The sequence below is a fragment of the Scylla paramamosain genome, unplaced genomic scaffold (genome assembly GCF_035594125.1).
Source record: "Scylla paramamosain isolate STU-SP2022 unplaced genomic scaffold, ASM3559412v1 Contig43, whole genome shotgun sequence".
In the NCBI taxonomy this organism is placed as follows: domain Eukaryota; kingdom Metazoa; phylum Arthropoda; class Malacostraca; order Decapoda; family Portunidae; genus Scylla; species Scylla paramamosain.
In genome coordinates, this window is record NW_026973708.1 from 230,001 (window position 1) to 255,750 (window position 25,750).

The 25,750-nt window shown below is 36.4% G+C and overlaps 1 protein-coding gene across 7 annotated transcripts in view; it reads right to left on the bottom strand.

Moving 5' to 3' along the window:
• The window catches only part of LOC135098060 (calcium-dependent secretion activator-like), a 316,893-nt gene that overhangs the window by 180,247 nt on the left and 110,896 nt on the right, over positions 1 to 25,750 (bottom strand). For all 7 annotated transcript variants that reach the window (XM_064000265.1, XM_064000266.1, XM_064000264.1 and 4 more), the window contains exons 5-7: positions 20,713 to 20,857; positions 15,837 to 15,943; positions 15,494 to 15,669 (exon numbers count right to left, since the gene is read on the bottom strand). In XM_064000265.1, coding sequence (XP_063856335.1) covers positions 15,494 to 15,669; positions 15,837 to 15,943; positions 20,713 to 20,857 — 428 coding nt within the window. The remainder of the gene's footprint in view (positions 1 to 15,493; positions 15,670 to 15,836; positions 15,944 to 20,712; positions 20,858 to 25,750) is intronic.

Below are 25,750 nucleotides of genomic sequence, written 5' to 3' on the forward strand. Positions count from 1 at the left end.
GACACAGAACTCATGAAAAGATATTGTTTAGACCATGCAGGCATTCTCTTTGTCGCTGATCACGTGAGGGAAGCCTTAAAGAGTGACACTGAGAGCAGCAACCCACTCACTGCCAATATGAAGGTGATCATAACACTTAGACATCTTGCTGCTGGGAAAAAGCTAATGGAAAAATGTAGTTGTGCAGTAATGATGGCGTTGTGGGTCAAAGAAGAAGCTACAAGAGGTTGGGGACTACTCCTGAGCGCTGAACCTTGTATGCTTACATTGAGCTTCTTCAACGGGATCACATTTAGCTTATTTCAAAGGTTAAAATACTGTCTTACCCTCAGTGTCTCTCCTCCAAATATATATAAAAACAAAGGAAATATTTATAGAAACTATAAATTAGTAATAAATGGCAGGTTTTGCTATGTCTTGTAGTCTTTGAAAGCAAATGATTGTTCAAAAACTGAATTATACTACAGCAATTGAAGCAATTGCGAGTTACAAATATTGTTTGAAAACCCAATTGTTTGAAAAGGGAGATGTTCAGTAACCAAACCACTGTATATATATATATATATATATATATATATATATATATATATATATATATATATATATATATATATAATTTCTTAATTCTTTTTTTTATGTAGGAGGGACACTGGCCAAGGGCAACAAAAATCCAATAAAAAAGAAAAACCCACTGAGATGCCAGTCCCAGAAAAGGGTCCAAAGCAGTAGTCAGAAACTGAAGGATAAGTGTCTTGAAACCTCCCTCTTGAAGGAATTCAAGTCATAGGAAGGCGGAAATACAGAACCAGGCAGGGAATTCCAGAGTTTACCAGAGAAAGGGATGAATGATTGAGAATACTGGTTAACTCTTGCATTAGAGAGGTGGATAGAATGGGGGTGAGAGAAAGAAGAAAGTCTTGTGCAGCAAGGCCACAGGAGGAGGGGAAGCATGCAGTTAACAAGATCAGAAAAGCAGTTAGCATGAAAATAGCAGTAGAAGATAGCAAGAGATGCAACATTGTGGCGATGAGAAAGATGCTGAAGACAGTCAGTTTGAGAAGAGAAGTTGATGAGATGAAAAGCTTTAGATTCCACCCTGTCTAAAAGAGCAGTATGAGTAGAACATCCCAAGACATGAGAAGCATATTCCATACATGGACAGAGTTAGTAGTTTGTGGGGTGAGGGGTGAGAAAAACTGGTGGAGACGTCTCAGAATACCTAATTTAATAGCAGCTGTTTCAGCTAGAGATGATATGTGAAGTTTCCAGTTTAGATTATAAGAAAAGGACAGACTGAGGATGTTCAGTGTAGAAGAGGGAGACAGTTGAATGTCACTGGAGAAGAGGGATAGTTGTCTGGAAGGTTGTGCTGAGGTAATAGATGGAGGAATTGAGTTTTTGAGGCATTGAACAATACCAAGTTTGCTCTGCTCCAATCAGAAATTTTATAGAGATCACAAGTCAGGCATTCTGTGGCTTCTATGCATGAACTGCTTACTTCCTGAAGGGTTGGATATCTATGAAAAGACGTGGAAAAGTCCAGGGTGGTATCATCAGCATAGGAGCAGCAGGACAAGAAGTTTGGTTTAGAATATCATCGATGAATAATTGGAAGAGTGTGGGTGACAGAACAGAACTCTGAGGAACACCATTGTTAAAAGATTTAGAAGAACAGTGACCATCTACCATACCAGCAATAGAATGGTCAGAAAAGGAAACCTGAGACAAAGTTACAGAGAGAAGGATAGAAGCTGTAGGAGGGTAGTTTGATGTGTCTAAGGCAATGGCAAAAGTTTCACCAAAATCTCTAAAAGAGGATGACCAAGACTCAGTAAGAAAAGCCAGATCACCAGTAGAGCAGCCTTGACAGAACCCATACTGGCAATCAGATTGAAGGTTGTGAAGTGATGGATGTTTAAGAATCTTCCTGTTGAGGATAGATTAAAAAACTTTCCATAGGCAGGAAATTAAAGCAATAGGACAGTAGTTTGAGGGATTAGAGCAGTTACCCTTTTTAGGAACAGGTTGAATGTAGGCAAACTTCCAACAAGAAGGAAAGGTAGATGTTCAAAGAATATGACTAGGCAAGGTGCAAGCATGGAGGCACAGTTTTGGAGAACAATAGGAGGGATCCCATCAGGTCCATAAGCCTTCTGAGGGTTTAGGCCAGTGAGGGCATGGAAAACATCATTGAGCGAAATTTTAATAGATAGCATGAAATAGTCAGAGGGTGGAGGAGAGGGAGGAACAAACCCTGAATCATCCAAGGTTGAGTTTTTAGCAAAGGTGTGAGTGAATAGATCAGCTTTAGAGATAGATGTGACAGCAGTGGTGCCATCTGTTTGAAATAAAGGAGGGAAAGAGGAAGAAGCAAAGTTATTGGAGATGTTTTTGGTTAGGTGCCAGAAGTCACAAGGGGTCGTTAGATCTTGAAAGATTTTGACACTTTCTATCAATGAAAGAGTTTTTCGCTAGCTAGAGGAGACTTGGCATGGTTCCAGGCAGAGTTTTAAAGTGCATGAGATTCTGGTGATGGAAGGCTCAAGTACCTTTTGTGGGCCACCTCTCTATCATGTATAGCACAAGAACAGGCTGTGTTAAACCAAAGTCTGGAAGGTTTATGTTGAGAAAAAGACTGAGAAATGTATGCCTCCATGCCAGACACTATCACCTCTGTTATGCGCTCAGCACACAGAGACAGATCTCTGACATGGAAGCAGTAGTCATTCCATGGAAAATCAGCAAAATACCTCCTCAGGTCCCTCCAGCTAGCAGAGGCAAAATGCCAGAGGCACCTCTACTTAGGGGGATCCTGAGGAGGGATTGGAGCGATAAGACAAGTTACAGATATGAGATTGTGATCTGAGGAACCCAACAGAGAAGAGAGGGTAACAGCAGAAACAGAAGGATTAGAGGTTAGGAAAAGGTCAAGAATGTTGGGCATATCATCCACATAAATGTCTTAATCTTTTAAGTTCATAAAAACATATCAGAATTTAGAGCATGAAATGCATTGACAGAAACAGAAAAGATATACTTGTATATCATTGTATTTTAGGTTGATTGCATGCAATTATATCCTACAACATATGAAAAGACAATGAGCAATACATAATCTACATCTACATATATGGAGATATGTATATTGCATTAAGTGTGAAGATTAATAGCATAAAAAAAACTTTGCATGTATGTGATCATATTTCTTTATTCCAGAAGTAAATGCAGTCATTGAAAAAAAAAGCCAGGCTTCTCCATTGAAAACACATGGTAATGTGATCTGGCTTCATTTTGTGTTTCTTGCACTTACAGTGACGAGATTATTTTCCAGTGAGATCGAACATTTATATAATGGAGTGTGAGCCTGTTAGGTGGGTAGCTGCCTCCCCACACTCTCTCAGGGCCACACAATTGCTTGGTAACATTCCTAATTAAAAGCTTTACCAACTTGGTAACAGGCATTACTGACACCACAATCAGATTTCAGATTCATTATTTTCATGGTTTTGATAATCCCGAACCTGGTAACAATCCTAAAAAACAAAGACTGCTGATTCGGTAATGTTGGTAAGCCGGTGTGACATCATTAGACAAAACTAGTCAGTTCTTGACAAAAGAACTTACCATGCCAGCACTAAAAAAAAAAAAAAAAAAAAAAAAAAAAAAAGGAGAAAGGCGTGGAAATACATCAGTGATGCCTTCAACATGGCATATCCATTATTATGGCTACATTTTGTGATTTAAATCCTTCCCTTTGAATAACTATCTGACATTCTTCAAACTGCTTCTACCAACCAGGCACATAATAAATCATCTATTTCTTGTTCCCTCATTGCTGTACACATACACTGTTAAATTTAAATATTTCGGGTTTATTGGAAATCATTCAAGCCTACTAATTCTGAGACAGTAACTATATATATTTATTTCTGGGCAAATTATGATTTTTTCATCATAATATCCACAATGAAGGGATAAACAGCGAAATCTATGAACTGAATTAATCTAAACCTAGCCTAACAAACCTAACCCTCTGATGAAAACAGTAATATTATTTCATTATTATCCAATATTTCTTTTAGAAGACAAATTCCATATACCTTATATGTATGTAAGGATTATTACTGGAGTTTGACTTAGTAGGGGTAGGAAATGAAATAAGGGTGACAGGTAGTGAAGTTTTCATCAACTGGTGAAGTGAGTTCATGCTGCCATCCAAATTTTTCTTAAATTCTATCATATCACTATTATTTATCATTAGTAGTATATAATTTAGGAAATAATACAACTACAAAAGGATAAGACTTTGTGCTATTTGCAAAAAATAAATGCACTGCCAAGCTCCATTGGGGAGACCAAGCAGCTACCAAGTCAGCATTACCAAAGGTTCCAATTTCTGGTACGGATCAAAGTAAACAAAACATTAAAAAAACAAGTATGAAATCGGATTTGTTGTTGGTGGTAGAGATCAGTCATTGGTAAAAATCACAACAAAAGGAAGCAACTGTGAAATTGCCCCTCAGACAGCAACTAGGATGACACTTTCTTTGGGTTGTGTCCACTAGTGTCTAGGATTTGGGATATTTTGTGTCTGTCTGACTCATTTTTGGTGTAGTGATGTACTGATCTAAGAAATTTGTTGATGTTCTGGCTGTCCAAAATCCAGTGTCACAACTCTGTTGCCAGCAGCTCATGGCCTCCTTGCTAATGTTGTTCCCCTTGCAAAAACACGTTCTGGTCTGCCATGCAAGATTACCAAACCAACAGACAATATTCTGCAGAGAAAAGTGACAGCTGCAGAACTAAAGGAATGCCACCCAGGTTTGCTGAAAGATGCATCTGCTTGCTGCATACAGCATTACCTCCAGAAAAACCTGCACCTCCTAGCCTGCAGTGAAGCAAGCAAATAATTTCCGATGGATTGTATGAAGAAGGAAAGACTTGCTTTTGCCAAGAACTATGCTCCCTGGATCACGGAAGATTGATGTGGTCTAATAAGTCCACAATTCAGAGCATCCACAGTTGTGCAATGGGTATCAGATGCCACTCCTCTATTGACCTTGCCTACACAGTCAACACAATTAAAACACACTGAATTTGAGGGTGTGTGGGTGCTTCAGCAGTCCAGCCAAATGATGTGGTCTGTACTTCTCTCCCAAGAATGTGACAATGAATAAAGCTCAGTATATCTTTGTTCTGGAAGACCATATTCTGCATCTATTCTACATGCCAAGATCACCTTGATTTGAATAGATTTTGTTCAGTATTCAATTGTCCCATCACTACAATTCATAGCAGTATCATTCATTGCTTAATTTACACAAGTGGTGGCAGTACTCACAGCATATTCTCTTAATGACAACATTCATTTATATCCACAGTAATATTGTCTCAGCTATATATATAATCCTTGTATCACAACAGCTTAGACCACATCTTTCATTATACTTAAGGAAAAGAAAAGAACACTGTGATTGATATTATGAACCAAGTGAATTTAACACTGCTTCAGAAAAAATATTCTATCTTTCTATCTTTCTCTAAAAATATTCCATTCATCTTTCTATCTTTCTCTAATGCATCACTTCCTCTGGCAGTGTTCCCCAATAAGGGCTGAAGGGCCTCTGCTACTACATAATCACTTTTTTCTTGCCTATTTGTCCTCAACCTCAACTAGCATCGCTTTCACACATGTATTTCCTTACCTTATCCTTTCACCCTCAGTTTTGCATGACATTGAATACTTTCTTTACAAACTCTTTATTCTTCATTCTTTCAATGTGGCCAAGTCATCCCAAGTATTTACTTACACCCACTCCACTTCCACACCTCATTCCATATATGTAGGTTCCCATACTCCATTTTTCATATACTTCTTCAATACTCTTACTCTCCTAACTTGTCAGTCCATATGCTCCTCTTTGATAGCTCACTTCTAAACAGTGTTCGTGCGCTATTTGCAGGAGCTGTTCCAAAACCTCCCATGAATAGTGAAAATCCACAAATATGGGAAACCACCCCTATAAAGCTCAGAAATACCTATGGTTATAGTTTAAATCATAAAATATACATATCACATTTATTAAGCACATTTAAAATTCATTTTAACACAATAAGTAACAATTATTATAATTATGTATTCTACATAATTTTCAGTTAAAGAAATTTTGTACACTTTAAAATGAAAGGGGACTAAACTGATATGTACAGTAAACCCTCAATATAACAAATCTCTGTTTACCAAATTTCAGGTATAACAACCCCTTTAAGCCTGCTGCCTGCTTCCTCCCCCCTTTCTCTCTCTCTCTCTCTCTCTCTCTCTCTCTCTCTCTCTCTCTCTCTCCATATATGTATATATATATATATATATATATATATATATATATATATATATATATATATATATATATATATATATATATATATATATATATATATATATATATATATATATATATATATTGAATTTTCACCTTTAGCGACCCACCTCCCCCTACGTGTTTGTTATATTGAGGGTTACTGTAATTTACAATAATTGAAAGAATAATCCAGGCTCTTTGGGCCAAAAGATTGACATCTGGCAACTCTGAAAACTCCCCATTAGTTAAATTAGATTAGGAAAAAATCTCCAAATATGGGAAACCACAAATACTGAACTGCAAATATGTAGGGCATCACTGTACTCTTGAATGCTGAGCTTTGTTCCATATCTAAGCCTCTGATTCATACATGAATATTAATAGAATAATACTTTTCCTTAAACTTCTTGATCTCAAGGGGTATTTTTCTTTCATAATCCTTCCAATTAACATTCTCTACTTCCAATGGCATATTTCCCCATTTCATATCCTTAGCACTGCTCTTTTATAATTCCTTCATTCTGTCTCCTAGAACTATTTCACAACCTACTACTGCTGGTACACTCATCCTATAAGTTAGGTGTTGAAGCTAGGGAGTTTCACACACAGGCACACCCTGGGGACTGAACCCAGGACCTTCTGCTTGCTGGGTGGCTATGCTATCCACTGGATCATGGTACACTCTGGTAACAACTCACACACAGGCCACATCACATGCACTGACTGGGAGATTGTGTGCCCTGCAGATCCTCCTCACTGGAGCTATTAAGTCTCACCAGAAAAGCAAGGACTGCCTGGGGATCAAACATGGGATATTCTACCTGCTGGGCACCTATGCTACCTGTTACACGTACAGTATCTTCTGGTGACAACTAACACAATATGTATACTAATATCATACATCTATGTCTTTTTCTCTCAAGAACCATTTCATTTTCTTTCTGATATTCACCTTCAGTTTCCATTTCACACAAATACATAATATAAAATTCATCTACCATTCTCTGAGGTTACCTTACACTCTATGCAGACAACAATGTCATCTGCTAACAAACACATTATCACAATCCTATTCTAAATGGTTCAAGATTTCTACCACTTTAGCTTTTATTTCCCTCATTCATACAACTATAAATAAGTATATTAAACAAACATGAAACATCACCCAATACCTATCCCACTTCCACTCTCATTAAACCCTCCCTCCACTCACATATGTGTTTACCTAACTATGAAATGCCTTCATTCCCTCCAACAACAACAACAGCAGTGTCTCTTGAAATGCAGGTAAAAGCACTGGCAACAAGTAATCTAGGACATCATTTAGTCCAGAGAAAATTATGTAAGTGAAAATAGAAAAGTTAAAGAGGAAGTGATGATAACTTTTTTTTTGTCTTCTTTAGAAATGTTACACAAGTTGGATTCCCAACATCAGAGTAATAATTCATACTGGGCAAACAGGAACTTCAAAGTTAGCATCTGAAAGATGAGATTTTTTTTTTTTGGGGGGGATGAGATAAGTAAATAAATAAACACATAACAAAATATACAATATCTTCTTATGATCTCAAATACAGGTGATCCTATAGATGTGTAATGCTCAACTATTTTTTAGATCTTTAAAAATCAATAGCTCAAAACCCACTTAATTGTTTGTGGCAAGATGATATATTATATCCTACTCATACCATTACTAATACATACTTCATAGAGCAATATGCATCCACTACTTATTTAATGTTGCACAGGTACATCCTGTTTTTTTATCTAAATGTTTTCAATAGTGATAGGTATCTAGTATCTTACATAAAAAATTGAAGGAGGAGGCAGTATACACCTGCTGAAATGGTAATTACTCCAAGGAAGGTCTCATAAGCACTGGCATAGGTGGGTGCTGTGGATGCTTCTGATTCAGCTGTGTCCTCCTTGAATGTTTCTCTTTGTGTCTCACAAAACAAAGGGAAGCAATCACAGCCTGACCTCTAAATATAATTCTCTTCCTTCACACAACACTATACATGCACTCAAAGCCTGTAAATCTTTCATTCAAAATTTAAAAAATAAAAATAATTCAAATAATACAGTCAGCCTCAGATTCCCTTTCTGGAAAGGGGGATTAATGTCTTTCTGGGGATTAATGTCCCCAGGTCAGACTGCTCTTCTAGTACCAAGTCAAAGTGTCTTGACAATGCCTCAATTTTTTCTACACTTCATCATTTACAGCATTAGATCTAATTTTCAATTTGTGAAACAACCTCTCTTCATCTCCTTGTCTTAACTGAAACACATGTCTGAGGAAATTCTGTTCCCTCCAAGTTTCTTTACCTTCACTTTCAATCCAAAGCTGGATGTTGCATCTATGTGCTATGGACTGGAATTTCATCAACACTGTACTATGAGTCAGGTATGCTACATGAATTCATACTCTATTACCTGGCTTTCCAATCCAGTTTTGGAAGAACATGGAAATAAAAACTATTGCTCGAACTGCATTGAAGTTCCATGGCAGAACAAATGGAATCTTTTCCTTATTTACTTCCATTTTTTTCTAGAGTTATTGGTATATTTATAATTCAGCTATTACTAATAATAATTAAGCAATCTGACTGAATGCATGAAAAGCATAAAATTTTGAAGAGGGGGCTATAAAGAATGAAAAAACAAAGAGATGCTGCTCTATTATCATGCTCTGTCTACTGTAATGGCATGCATGGAAATACAGCAGCATTTGATTTTAGCACTTAACCATTCCAACCATAAGCTGAGCTGAAAAATATTAAGATTTAAGAATACAATAAAAAAATTAACAAATTTCAAATACTGACAAAATTAATTGTTGCTCATGTAATAGTGATAAAGTAATGCCTTATCATGACTAATTCAAAAAATAAACATAATTTAATTAAAATAATCAAATTTTCATGATAATATAATTTATATTTCTGAAAAACCATGCAGCTGAAACATATTCTATAAATATAAACAATTCCACTTTAATATATCAACAAATAAAACAAATAATTCTCATTATGAAATTGTATTCATAATTCAACAAGTTAGGCTAAGATGAGTATGTTTCCTTGTAACTTTAAAGGTCACATATATGTAAAAGTTTTACATATTTTCTGACACTTCTATGATTGATCTCCTGACTACTTCTGATTTTACTGATAGATTAATATGAACAAGTAAATTATGCACAAAAGCATAAAAAGGAGAGCATAGAGAGGACAAGGACAGCAATGTGAGCAAGCAGAAACCATCATTAAAAAAAATAATAATAAATAAATAATAATAATAGTAATAAATAAATAAATATAATGTGAGAGGTGAAGAAATGGTCAAAATTTTCAGCATGAGATGGCAAGAGAGTCTGCAGATACATGACTTGACACAGTATCATATCACAAATAACAATTAATGTGTGAGGACCAGAAGGAAGGAGGAGCAAGCATGCGACAATGGTTTCTATATATATATATATATATATATATATATATATATATATATATATATATATATATATATATATATATATGTATGTATGTATGTATGTATGTATGTATGTATGTATGTATATATATATATATATATATATATATATATATATATATATATATATATATATATATATATACAGTAAAATCCCTCTTATCCGGCATCAACGGGACTGCTGACATGCCAGATACTTGAATATTGCCGGATACTTGAATAGAAGTGAAATTATGTCCACAATCACCATCCTACACTTATAAGATAAGATAATTTATTTATTGGTCACATTGTTATACATATATGCATACATGTGAAATTCTTTTTGGCAAAAAACAGGCTCCAGAAGTACTATATATAAATAAAAGTGTGTCACAAAAAAGCATTAAAAGAGTTTCTATGAGTAAAAATGGTTAAAAATCACAATACTGCTGGGGACAAAAGTTTTCTTGTACCGCTCCGTTTTTATCAATGGCAGTGCCAGCCTTCGTCCTGACCTTAAAAACATATAACAATTATTAAGAGGATGAGTTTGGTCCTGCATTATTTTCCGAACTTGTTTTAATGCTGCCTCTTGATATAGATTGTCTATGAATGTTACTGTTGCCCCTAACTTTTTAGCCTTTTTGACTATTTTGTTTAGCTTATTTTTGTCTGATACAGTTAGCTTTTTGTACCAGGTAGTGACAGAAAAATTCAAAATTGACTCTAAGGTGGATTTATAAAACAAGCTGATTATTTTCTTGTCTACATGAACGTTATTTAAAATTCTGATAAAATGAAGTCTTTGGTTGCACTTTTTAATGACTAGATTTGTATTTGCATTGCCTTTGAGTTCATCGTCAATCACAATCCCAAGATATTTATATTCTTTTACCCGTTCCACAGGTTCTCCATTAATACTGATGGGATCTGGTGCATTTGTAAGCTTTTTCCTAAAATCTATTATCATTTCTTTGGTTTTCTTAACATTCAGTACTAAATAGTTATCTGTACACCACTCAACAAATTTTCGTACCTGAGTTTCATAATTTCTACAGTCATCGTTCAATATCTTTCCTATAATTACTGTGTCATCGGCATATTTGATTATGTTACAGTCATCAAAGACGCTCCTACAGTCATTTGTGTACAGGGTGAATAATACTGGGGACAACACACATCCCTGAGGTGCACCTGTGTTGGTAATGATTTTGTTGGACAGTGTGCTGCCTATTTTGGTGTACTGGGGCCTTTTTGCTAAGAAACTAAAAATCCAGTTTAAAAGGTTACTGTTATAGCCCATCGCTAAAAGTTTCCTTAAAAGTATATGGGGCTGTATAGTGTTAAAAGCTGAACTAAAATCTATAAATAAAATTCTAATTGATGAATATCTTTGATCTAAGTGTTTGCTAATATCATTCATAAAAGTTAAGCTTGCATCTTGAACACTTCTATTTCTACAGTAAGCGAATTGCATTTGGTCTCTAAAACATTCCATTCTATCACATAAAAGGTTTCTAACAATATTCTCCAAACATTTCATAATATTAGATGTGAGGGCAACAGGTCTAAAATCATTAAAAGTATTCGGAAAAGGAGTTTTGGCAATGGGTTTAATTTCTGTGAGTTTCCATAGATGAGGCACATCTCCCTGGTCGATGGAATCTTGGAACAGTTGTGTCAGCACCGGAGTCAGCTGTTCCGCACAGTACTTAATTGCCCGAGCTGGTATCCCATCCGGCCCCGTGGCTTTACTCACTCGCACACGTTTCAGTTCCCTCATCACTGCTTCGTTCGTTATCTCGATTTGTTCGTCTCTCTTGTCGCGTATGACACCCAACACCTCACTTCTTTCTACACTAGTATCATACTGTTCAAATCTAGCGAAAAATGAGTTCATATCATTTACATATGTTACCACATCGTCTGGTTCAGGTGTTATTTGCTTTTTTCTATATCCGCAAAGTGCCTTGACTCCTTTCCAAGCATCTTTCGATTTATTTGTTCTAAAAAGCCCTTCCATCTTTTCTTTGTATTTTTTTTTTGAGTTTGTTATTTTCTTATCTATTCGTTTTTGCAAATTCTTTTTCTGGTCTGTACTTCCACTATGCCTTATTCTGCGCTTTTCATTTAACATAGATATCAACTCTTTATTTATCCATGGCTTGTTATTAGGATATATTTTCACATCTTTGGTAGGTATAAGCATGTCTAGACAAAAGTTAAAATATGAATTAAAAATGTCCGTGTTTACGTTAATGTCTGCCCTGTTTTCTATGAGCGCGGCCCAGTCTGTACACTCCAGGCAGGCTTGGAGCTGGGATATATTTTCTGGTTCCCATTTTCTATATTGTACCACTTTGCACGGTTCATTTTTCAACACTTGTTTATAGGTCGGTGCACAAAAGATCATATTGTGATCACTGGTCCCTAATTGCGGTCTTTGGTAGGCGCGATAGGCGCCTCTCACATTGCAATATAGTTTATCTAGCGTATTATTTCCTCGGGTTGTGCATTTAACGGATTGTTCGTATTCTGGGATTTTTCCCTGGAAATCACACGTATTAAAGTCACCCATGATCAGCCTAGCACTTTCTGGCCATCGGCTTTCATATCTAGAGACACAATTTTCCAGTATTTCTGCAGCTGTTGCCACGTCTGCGTCCGTAGGGATGTACACGATGATAAGTATTATCTTAACGAATTCTCGTGGGAGGTAGAAAGGACGACAGGATACTACAAGGTATTCTATGTCATTATCACAGTATTTTTCATTAATATTCACTTGTGAGCACCAATTTTCATTAACATATACAGCGACTCCCCCACCTTTCTCCTTGTTGACACCTACCCTATCGGACCTTATTAACACGAATCCATCAAGGTTGTAAGTCCCGTCCACGTCTCTCTCTTGCAGCCACGTTTCAGTCAGGGCAATGATAGCACTATCTCTGTATTCATGTATGTACTTGCAGTTCGCAGAGAGCTCATCAATCTTGTTTCTGAGGGAGCGAGCATTACCAAATGTAAGGGCTGGCAGCGGTGTACGTATGCCACGTCGCCTCAATCTGACCCTCACACCACTTCGTCGTCCCCTTGCTCGTTTCCGTTGTCGCCGACCCGGTACATCTCCTCGTTCTTCTCTTATATCACTGCTTACTTGTAAATCTTGAAGTAGTTTTACGCTGTCGATGAGGTGTCTGGGTAGAGGCTCGCCTACTGGAGGGCGTAGTGCAAGGAGGGAGACACTGTCGTACCGTATGTTTACGTTTGCAGCGGCTGTTACCATCACAAAACTTGCAGTTATTAGCAGCAGTAAAGCCATAGTTACTGTCCATGGCACTCCACTTTTTCCTGACGTCTTCATTGTCACTTGTGTCAAATCCAGCAGCTTGAGAATTTAGTAGATGTGTAGAAATTAGGGTTAAAAGGGAGGAGCTCTGTCGCCGTGGCAGCTTACGAGCAGCGCCATAGAACCATAACCATAACAAAGATCAGCTGATCTGATCAGTTGCTTAAGTGTAAGCACAACACACTTCCTCTTTTCTACAACTTTAGACATGATGAAGGTGTCAGGCAATAAATAGTGCACACGCGGGACTGAGTCACTGAGTAAACACAGTGCAGTGGGCCATGGGTGGCGGGAAGCAGTGCGCCCTGGTGGTGAGGGGACAAAGTATGCCTCGCACGGGAATTTTAATTGATTTTATGAGTACACATTGACTTTTTATTGATTTTAGGGCTCGGGGAAAAATGTGCCGGATACTTGAAGCTGCCGGATACTCGAATGCCGGATGTGAGGGGTTTTACTGTATATATATATATATATATATATATATATATATATATATATATATATATATATATATATATATATATATATATATATATATATATATATATATATATCACTTGTTATTTGAAGCTGTGAAAGAAAAGGGAGTACATTATGGCCACATGGCCACACCACCACACTCAAACTGCAGACACCACAAAACTTCACATAACAAAACTGGAATAACCCTACTATGATGAAGCCAAACTCCAGACAGACAACACAACAAATAGCACAGTCATGCACTCACTCAAAGCTGGACTATAACAGCTTCTGGACTCCTCTCAAAATATTCTAATTGTAAGAGATCAACTTTTGGCACTAAACCCTACCCCTAAAGACCTGCCACAATATTACACACACACACACACACACACACACACACACACACACACACACACACACACACACACACACAAAAATCCATATGGCAAACTGGCTTTAGCTGGAACTTCAACCTCTAGTGGGGCATACCAGAAGAGTGGTGATATGTCTGTCTTGGTCAGGAGTATGGAGCAGAAAGGGACAATGTATGGTTCATATCACATGAACTGAGCCTGGTTCTGAGATTTCCAATGCCCTCTGTGCTAAATCAGCTGACAGTATGCAATTTGAATGAGGGAAAAAAATGTTCATTCCAAATTTTTACTTGTCATGCCCATTACAAAAAATCTTCCTGTCTTCAGTTTATTGATGAGCTTTACCCTCACAAATCTCTTTTTGGATGGATTGGTTCCATCTATTAAACTGAATTAGCTTGAATATGTACTAACTTTTATTAGAGATCACCATTACAATGTACAACTGAAGCTTGTTGTAAAGCCTGCCTTACTCTTTTTGCATCAACTTTCTCCATATGTGTCACATCATGGATGAAATTAAATAAAAGACTTTTTGTGAATGAGAGAGAAGTATTACTGAGGTCAGCCTGGTTGCCATTTCTGTAAAAAGGCTGTTTGAATTAAAATGTGCACTAACATTGAGATCCCAACAATCAGATGATAATCAATATGCCATCTCTGGAACTGTAAAATGATTGTCTTTTCCAGTTTAACCTCCATACTCCACACCATCAGTATGAATGGGAATTTTCCTCCATTGTACCATACTAAAACTTTATCATTCATAACAGAATGTTTTGTTTTGGAAGTGTCTGCTTTGGGTTGGTCTTGCCATTTGTAGCATGCAGATGCTGCTTCATGAACTAATGCCTGGAAGTCCAGATTGCTACCACTACTTAATAATGTTATCAGTTGAGATCACATCCAAAAATTATGATCAGATGATTCTGCTTAATGCATCTGCACCATGCACTTAATTTTCTGTCAAATTATATCAGTGGTGATTAATGAACATAGAAAGAGTTTGCTTTTACATATTCATAAATGAAGGTGTGTCTTATAGGTTTATACATTTTATATATCATAAAAGCAGCAATTAGTCATACTGTATAAGTCATGAAAAAAAGACTACCTTCCTCTCAAGACAAGTTAAAAGAAAAATGTCTCTCAGCACCAAGAGGTGTGAAAGGAACATATTCCAAAGGATTTTCTTTCATACAAGAATTTTGGCTATGATTCAATTAAGTGCAGCACTAATGAAACAACATGTATTGCAATGAGTAAAAAATAAATGCTAGATTTTTTTTAGCAACAAAAATTACTTATTGGAAAAAAAAAATATTTGTGTTGTTTGATGCTTAACTAATGTCTTAATAAATTTCAATAAATAATACTATTTATCTTCTTGATGATGTTTATATCTAGAGATCAAAGAATTTTGCAGCCAATATATGTGAATATCATCCAACAGAATGTAGCATTACCTGACACTGCCTCAATGTAGTCCACTGTATACCCGTCCAGCTGCATCATCTCCGTGGGTTCGCTTTTCTTCTCTCTGTAGCTACACATGGCAAATGTGTACTGGGACACTTGTACTAAACAAAAATACCGTTTCTTCCACTTTTTCCAGCAACTCTTCCCTAGAGCATACAGATGGCTGTCGAGTGAGATTTTAATAAAATTTAACCTTGTGTATAGAAAAAAATGGATGAATTTTATGACACTCATTATGCAGCTTGCAATACAAGTATTTAATAATATATCAATAAAAATACATACAAGATTCAATAGCCATACAATAATGATGATAATGTAAACACTTACCCACAATGTTTTAAGTTTTGTGGTTTATCCATTCTGACAGCAATCTTAATTCTAAGATTATTTTCAGGTGAATTTTTTGGAACTTGCATCTTGTACCATTCAGGTACCTGCAATGATAATGACATCCTTATATTTATGTTCATACTCTTTAATGTAAATAAAATGCCACTATGTTACAATGTTTTGTGCCTATACTTTTATATAGTTCCTGATATCATACATCAAAATCTAACTAAAATTATCTTGAGAACTATAGGGAACTATTCTTCTCAGTTTTAAAGGTTACTGAGTGTAAGACAAGAGAGACAGCTGTGGAATTTGAAAAAGAAGCTGAATAATTGTTGGTATTTCTAGGAGGTAAAATTTGATCTTTATTACAAACTGATATATAAGTTCTTGTATGCAGCCTTTGAATGTCGATTATTGTGTCATGAATAATTCAGCCTCTAATTTATCCATTATATTTCTGTTGGTATGGTGTCTGTGCCTTTTATCACATTCTGATGGTCTTTCAAAGAATTTTATGATTAGAAATTACACTTCTGAAGTGGATCAGCAATAACAATTGTCTGAGAAACAGGAGAACAGATTGAAAGCAGATGCAAGTGTCAAAACTCCTGAACCTGTTTTTATCACATGTACATACATTTACTTGGTGTTAAGTTGGAACCAGTAACCTGTTCAAAAAACCTGCTTTCACAGTGTTCATCTATTGCATTGGAATCAGATAATGATAAGACATGTTTCATGGTCAGAGTGGTGGATGGCAACAGTGCCAGCCTGGTTGCAAATCAGTGAAATTTGAAAATGATATGACAAAATTATTTTTGTAATCTCAGTTAACAGGAAGCTTCAAAGACTCCTATGGTATTATGTACTGTAGTGTCCTTTGTTAAATCATAAATGATCATGTAGATGGTGCCAAATTGAGATTTCTTAACTGCATTGTTAAATAGTACTGACTACAATAGCATCAGGCACATATTTAGGTGTCAGCTTAACTTACAATCTTGATTTTAATTTGTGGAGACAAACAGGACTTCTCAAAGGATGTGATTAGAATCTATCCATCATTAAGAACTAATTGAAATGAGATATATGTTTAAGTTGGGTTTCAAGCAAAGAATCCATAAAGGAATGGCCCCAGTCATGTGGTGTAGATCACACTGTATGCTCTAAAACATTCATGCATACTGTTATAATCCAGCGATTTTTTTTTTTTTTTCTTTTTGAAGATACCAATGATTGGAGAATTATTTTGATTTCAGATAATCAGTGTTACCAAAATATGTTAATCATATAAATTATTTGGATCAGGACATTAGTGCAATGGGTGCAATATGTAGCACCTGAGCTTTTAGTTTAGGAAACTAGAAAAGTACAAACATTGATCTATGAACATGGCAGGAGGAGGCAGTAGACACCTGCCGAAACGATAATTACTCCCAGTGAGGTCTAAAGCACTGTTCAGGGAGTGCTGTGAACTTATCATTAAACTCAGCTGTGACCTCACTGAACGTTTCCCTTTGTGTCTCACAACACAAGGGGGCAGTCACAGCCTGCCCTCTAAAGACAACTCTCTTCCTCCACACAAAACTACAAGCACCTAATAACACACACAACCTTCACTCAAAAATTTCAAAATCATCATGCCGATTCCTACACCATCCTCGGAGTCCCTCGGAGTCGGAGTCTAAGATCTAATTTTCAATCTGTAGAACACCACCTCTCCTCTTCTAAACCTCATCTTCTTTTCCTCACTGAAACTCAGATGTCTGAGGCAACTGACAGTAGCCCCTTTTCTGTTCCCTCCTACTTTCTCTATCCTCATTTTTTATCCAAAGCTGGATGCTGCGTTTAAGTGCGCAATGACTTAACCTGCTCTCGTGCCCACGCTCTTGAATCTCCTGAGTTTTCCACCATCTGGCTACGACTACAGAGTCACTCTCATACTAAATTTATCTGTGCTGTATACCTCTCACCTAACTCCTCTGATTATAAGAAATTCTTTGACTACTTAACTTCCAAAGTGGAGCACATTCTGACCCTCTTCCCTTTTGCAGAGATCTCCATTCTTGGAGACTTCAATGTTCACCACCAGCTTTGGCTTTCCTCTCCCTTCACTGACCATCCTGGTGAACTAGCCTACAACTTTGCTATCCTCCATGACCTAGAGCAATTGGTGCAACACCCTACTCGTATTCCTGACCGTCTTGGAGATACGCCCAACATTCTTGACCTTTTCCTGACCTCTAATCCTTCTGCTTATGCTGTCACCCTTTCTTCTCTGTTGGGCTCCTCTGATCACAATCTCATATCTATATCTTGTCCTATTGCTCCAATCCCTCCTCAGCATCCCCCTAAGCGAAGGTGCCTCTGGCGTTTTGCCTCTGCTAGTTGGGGGGACCTGAGGAGGTATTTTGCTGATTTTCCTTGGAATGACTACTGCTTCCGTGTCAGAGACCCGTCTTTGTGTGCTGAGCGCATAACAGAGGTGATAGTGTCTGGCATGGAGGCATACATTCCTCATTCTTTTTCTCGTCCTAAACCTTCTAAACCTTGGTTTAACACAGCTTGTTCTCGTGCTATACATGATAGAGAGGTGGCCCACAAAAGGTACTTAAGCCTTCCATCACCTGAATCTCATGCACTTTATATTTATGCCTGGAACCATGCCAAGTCTGTTCTCCAACTAGCCAAAAACTCCTTCATTAACAGAAAATGTCAAAACCTTTCAAGATCTAACTCCCCTTGTGATTTCTGGCATCTAGCCAAAAATATCTCCAATAACTTTGCTTCTTCTTCTTTCCCTCCTCTATTTCAACCAGATGGCACCACTGCTATCACATCTATTTCTAAAGCTGAACTCTTCGCTCAAACCTTTGCTAAAAACTCTACCTTGGACTATTCTGGGCTTGTTCCTCCTTCTCCTCCACCCTCTAACTACTTCATGCCACGTAATAAAATTCTTCGGAATGATGTTTTCCATGCCCTCGCTGGCCTAAACCTTCGGAAGGCTCATGGACCTGATGGTGTCCCTCCTATTGTTCTCCAAAACTGTGCCTCTGTGCTTGCACCTTGCCTAGTCAAACTCTTTCAGCTCTGTCTGTCAACATCTAACTTTCCTTCTTGCTGGAAGTTTGCCTACATTCAACCTGTTCCTAAAAAGGGTGACCGTTCTAATCCCTCAAACTACCGTCCTATTGCTTTAATTTCCTGCCTATCTAAAGTTTTTTAATCTATCCTCAACAGGAAGATTCTTAAACATCTATCACTTCACAACCTTCTATCTGATCGCCAGTATGGGTTCTGTCAAGGCCGCTCTACTGGTGATCTTCTGGCTTTCCTTACTGAGTCTTGGTCATCCTCTTTTAAAGATTTTGGTGAAACTTTTGCTGTTACCTTGGACATATCAAAAGCTTTTGATAGAGTCTGGCACAAAGCTTTGATTTCCAAACTACCCTCCTATGGTTTCTATCCTTCTCTCTGTAACTTCATCTCAAGTTTCCTTTCTGACCGTTCTATTGCTGCTGTGGTAGACAGTCACTGTTCTTCTCCTAAATCTATTAACAGTGGTGTTCCTCAGGGTTCTGTCCTGTCACCCACTCTCTTCTTATTATTCATTAATGATCTTCTAAACCAAACTTCTTGTCCTATCCACTCCTACGCTGATGATACCACCCTGCACTTTTCCATGTCTTTTCATAGACATCCAACCCTTCAGGAGGTAAACATATCACACAGGGAAGCCACAGAACGCTTGACTTCTAATCTTTCTAAAATTTCTCATTGGGGCAGAGCAAACTTGGTATTGTTCAATGCCTCAAAAACTCAATTCCTGCATCTATCAACTCGACACAACCTTCCAGACAACTATCCCCTCTTCTTCAATGACACTCAACTGTCCCCCTCTTCTACACTGAACATCCTCGGTCTGTCCTTTACTTATAATCTGAACTGGAAACTTCACATCTCATCTCTAGCTAAAACAGCTTTTATGAAGTTAGGTGTTCTGAGACATCTCCGCCAGTTTTTCTCATCCCCCCAGCTGCTCTGTACAAGGGCCTTATCTGTCCATGTATGGAGTATGCTTCACATGTGTTGGGGGGGGGGGGTTCCACTCATACTGCTGTTCTAGACAGGGTGGAATCAAAAGCTTTTCGTCTCATCAACTCCTCTCCTCTAACTGACTGTCTTCAGCCTCTCTCTCATCACCGCAATGTTGCATATCTAGCTGTCTTCTACCACTATTTTCATGCTAACTGCTCTTCTGATGTTGCTAACTGCATGCCTCCCCTCCTTCCGCGGCCTCACTGCACAAGACTTTCTTCTTTCTCTCACCCCTATTCTGTCCACCTCTCTAACGCAAGAGTTAACCAGTATTCTCAGTCATTCATCCCTTTCTCTGATAAACTCTAGAACTCCCTGCCTACTTCTGTATTTCCACCTTCCTATGACTTGAATTCCTTCAAGAGGGAGGTTTCAAGATATTTATTCATCAATTTTTGACCACTGCTTTGACCCTTTTATGGGACTGGCATTTCAGTGGGCATTTTTTTATTAAATTTTTGTTGCCCTTGGCCAGTGTCCTTCCTACATAAAAAAAAAAAAAAAAACATACAATTTATAAGTTTTCAAGGCTATGAATAAAATTATTTTATCCTTTGTCCTAATGTACAATTGCAAAATTCATACTTATAAATGAAAATTTCAAAATATTTATCTAAAAGCAATGAAATGTGCATTCAAAGAAAAAATATTAAATTTTAGTAATGTTTTTAAAGAACATAACTCACTTGTATGAAGACCAATAATAAAGTTATGGCAAGTATGAATATTTACAAAGAGAAATTTTCAATAAAATTTCTTAACTGACCTTGGATGACATGGCTGTGGGATGTAGAACAACCTTGCCTAGTTCCTTATCATCTAGGGAAAGCATAGATGCTGATTCTGTATACAGCTTTACTTTGACACCAGGTAGTGGATGTGTTGTTGTGAAATCCCCTTGTGTGTCCCACCTGCAAAAAGACAGAACATTAATGACTAATCTTTGCTTAAATAATTCTCTGTGATCAAATAATCAAACATGAATGCTAAACTATGTACTGAAAATCTAGATGTGGTGCATTGATTGGAGAATGGGGTATACCACTAGAAGAATAAGAATAGGGATAGAGCAGCAACCATATGTGCTAAAAGAGGGAAGTTCACATTACTAAAGAGTTGGATCCAAACAAAAGATGATCCACAGATATACCTGGATAAGAGAGTAGACATGGGACAAAGATGATAGATTATGGAGATTTCATCAGAACACCAAAAAAGGCATGCCAGATGCCAAGGTAATTATAACCACAATGAAAATTCAGATCATTATGATGAGATAAAAATTAGCATATGTGAAAAAAATAAATTAACAACAATCAGAAACCAGAGAGAGAGAGAGAGAGAGAGAGAGAGAGAGAGAGAGAGAGAGAGAGAGAGAGAGAGAGAGAGAGAGAGAGAGAGAGAGAGAGAGAGAGAGAGAGAGAGAGACTAGTGATGAAGGAATAAAACCTGAAAAAAAAAAAGTTACTAAAGATTTGTGTCACATGGAGAATTTTAAGATGAAAATCTGGGGGTGCATTTAGGATATCTTCAATAAAACTATAGTACTAACATTGATCAAGCAAATAAACACTGAGACCGAAAGACATGAGAACAAAAGAGCACAAATGGATAGGCATCATGATGAAACAGAGGCCCATTCAAGTAAAAGAATGTGGCAGATATGACAATGTAGGGTTATAAAACACAATACAGTACAGTACTTTTGTTTGCCTTGGAAGGATAAGATCAGCATTTTACATCATAAACCAGAACTTAGCTAAATATGAATCATTGAAGCTATATAAATACAGATTTATAGGGATAATACCTCAACTGGTTTTGCCTATTCCTTCCTCTCTAAGTACAAACAAATATGTGTGATGTGAGGGTCAAGAAATTACATTACTGTAATTCATACATTAGTAAGCTTGTTACTGATGTTGAAGATAATGTTGCTGGTAATTTTCAAGCCCAAAAACTCTAGTCTTACATCATTATATTTGTTTTGATACTTTAGTCAAATATGGCATGTGATGTTTTAAGTGGTTTTCAAACTAGAAAACTATAGTTTTGCATTTGAAGCCTTACACCATCAATTAGTTGGTTTATGATGATCAGATTTGATTGGGTAAGAGAAAGCATTATAGCAAATATATATAAATATATTAAATATATAGCAAATAAATATAACAAATATAGCACTTGAACATTTATATCATTGTTAGTTGTTGTACAGGTGATCTTTAGCGTTATTTCAAAGATAGAAAATTCAAGCTGAAAATGTCGAATCTGAAGCCTTAAGTCTGTATTTTTGTTAATCATAATCAACTAGGATCAGGTTAACTGCCTTTGCAAGACACTCATGCATTCATAAGATCATTAGTTGTCATGAAGATTTTTTTTTTTTATTATTCTATGATAATGAACTGTGATCAGGCCAACTAGTGTTCTAGTGAAACACTCACATCAAACTTCCTAAGCCAAGCTTTCTATCATCTCAGCAGCAAACTGAATAGCAAAATGAGCTTTAGTACTAACATTCTTGTCAAGGAGACTGGATACCCATCAGAAAGTAAATAACACAATTGACTAATGAGGAAATGTGGGATATAATGAATACAAACAGAAAATGGAAAGAAAGTTGTTATGTAGTGACTGGGAGTACAAAGGTCTCCAAATGATCTTGGGATCTGATGATCATCATTATCCTGATGTCCAAAGTGCAATAATTTGTCCTGGTAACAGGTACAGTTCTCGGCTAAGAACCAAAGATTTATCCTGCCTTTTGATAAATTTTTCACTGTTTCTATTGAGCATTCACAAAGGGAGCATTACAGTTACAAAGAATAAAAGCATTTTTGTATGATGTTAATGCACACATGAAGAAGAAAACAAAAATGGATAAGTTTTAGGATACCAGAGTGAGACAAGAGCTGCTAAGCATGGTCTTATCTCAAAGAAATGCTAAGCCATTACTAAGCATCTGTTATAAAATGTCTCAAACCCGCCAGATCTGCTGAGTGCGACTTTGCCCTGCCTTAGCAGATGACAAGATTTAAGCCACCACCAGAGGTAGCTCAAGCTGGCTAAGACAGTGCTCAGACAACAACAACTAATATGGCTGACAGAATTGGGTCCATGTACAAGCAATTGTACTTAAGTCCAAGTCCAAGTACCTGGATATTTTTCAAGTACAAGTACAGTCACTTTACTACATACTTGAGTCCAAGACCACAATAATTCCAGTCACAGATTCGTAAAGCACGAAAGGTAGTAGTGTTCATACATACACATTAATGAGTACACTGTTAAAAGTGGGATTCACTATTGAAAAGTAAATGGAAATTCTACCTTTATTCTATTTTAGGATGACAGTAATAAACATATTCACACTTGTTGAGTAATGTGGTGCTGTACTGGCCCTGTCTACTGTAGCATGTTACCCATTGAGAAAATACTATTTAATTATGTTCCTTTATCATATATTACACTACAATATCATAGTACTCAATGTACATATTTAACCAATATTATCATCACAAAGTTCACTGGAATCTATATACAGTATATAACTTTTGATTCAGTGCAATATACTTGTTTGTACTGAATGTACTTGGTATTTCCAAGTACTTTGTATCTAAGTACAAGTAAAAGTAACATTGAATTTTTAAACTCCAAGTACAGATACATGATTATCTTTACTTAAGTCCAAGTCCAAGTCCAAGTAAAAGTACATGCACTTGTACCCAACCCTGATGGCTGAATGTCAACAAATATGAAGACAACATCCAAGGACCTTTTGTGAATGAAAGAATGTTCTCAAAAGTATGATGATGCTGACCTTATCAAGAGATGCAGACTGAATCATGAAGGAATAGTTTTTGTGATGGATTTACTGAGAGGGAACTACAAAGTCGTACTGATTGCAACCATGCTAGCAGTCACCCCAGAAATGGCCACTCTCAGATATTTGGGAACTTGAAAAATGCAGTTGTGCAATGGTGATTACTTTGAACTGTCAGAGTCTACAATTACCAGGGTTAAATGCCAAACTCTGAATGCTTTAGCTACTCTAAACATCGTTACCCAATTCATGGAATTTTCCAACAGACCCAGCAGAAATTTAAAGCAAGCAAAATTCATGGCTATTGCAAATTTCCCAGGAATAGTTGAGATAATAGATGGGACTTATGTAAAAATTGTTACCTCTTGTGAGTATGAAAATGAGTTTGTGAACAGAAAGAACTATCACAGTGTCAATGTTCAAATTGTATTTGATGCAAATTATATGATCCTTGATATTAATACTAACTTTCATGGGTCTGTTCATGATGCAAGGATTTTGAATATGAGTGAATTAGTCTTGCCAGAGTAAGGGAGCATGTGAGACTGGGATTTGTTTTGATTACTGGGAGATGCATTAAGCTTGTCTCAAAAGTTCACTGACATTAATCATAACCAAGTAGAAAATACTGATATTTATAGATATACCATTATTTACTGTTGTATGATCTATTTATGGTATATTCATGTAGAAATAAGGTACTTTTGTTATTTGCTGTTTTGTCTTCATGCTTTCCATAAATCTGTTTGGACTTTGCCTTTCCTTAACTGAGTCATGGCTCAACAAGACTCAACCTATTGTACAAATAAGTCTTAGCCAGAATGGCTCAGCTAAGTACACTCTAAGTCAAAATTTAAGAAATGTTAAGTTTTTCCTATAAATACCAGCCAAGGATCTCAATGGTACCAGTCATATATAGTAAATAAATAAGAGGAAAAAGAAAACAATAAAGACTAAAAATATTGCAAGGACAAAGTATAAGGAATGGAGCAAGAAGAAACTCTTTTGGTTACCTCTCTTATGAATTTTTCATGAAGCAAACATCAAAATAAATTATCAAACCAAATAATTGTCATGAAAAAAAAAAAAATAAATAAAAAAAATAAATAAAAATGAATAATACCTTACTAAGGTTCTAAATTTTACCGTGAAAGTAGCAAATCAAATACATACATATAATCTGTAAGTGATCATTCAGTACTTGATGAAAAATTAGGATGCAATATATGGTTCCCCTGCAAAATTATTACTACCAATATTGTTTCAAGTATTTTTATATCTTACAGAATACTTACAATAAATTATTGCACCATTAATAATTATCAATCTGACAAAGACTTTTGTCTTACCTCCTGAGAAAAACAATTTAAAAGAGTGAAAGTAAGGTTAAAGATACATATCTCTTCTACATTACCTACATAGTTAATACATAAAGTACAATGTTCTTTTTAAAAATCATTTCAATTAGTGCCTGGCAAACATACTTGGGATTTCAGTTGTTACTTGTAGTATGATCAACAACTTATTGTCTTCTATTTGCTGCAATGGGATTCTTAATCTTATTTCTCACAATATGTTTCAAGCAAATTTATTTTACACTATTTCACAGTAAATGCAGTGCAGCTTCTACATTATTACACAACAACAAAACTAGTTCAATGAAGCACAAGTTTAGTTATCTAACTCCTAGAAAAAAGAATACCTATGCTCTTTGTCTGTGCTGTCTAACTCCAGTAATGAATATAAAACCTCAAGAATTTACATTAAAAAAGGAAAAAGAACTGCAATGATGCTGTACCAAGTTTAGATCAATTCCATCTGACTTATCAGTAGTCATTATGCCACAATCAGAGTCATGTACACTTTATGTTTGGTGGTACACTTTTATCAGTGTGATCTCAATTTCATAAAGTACTACCAAGGTACTCTCAAAAGCTGGAAAATAAACAGGAACTGATTGCACAAAGGAGAAATGCCT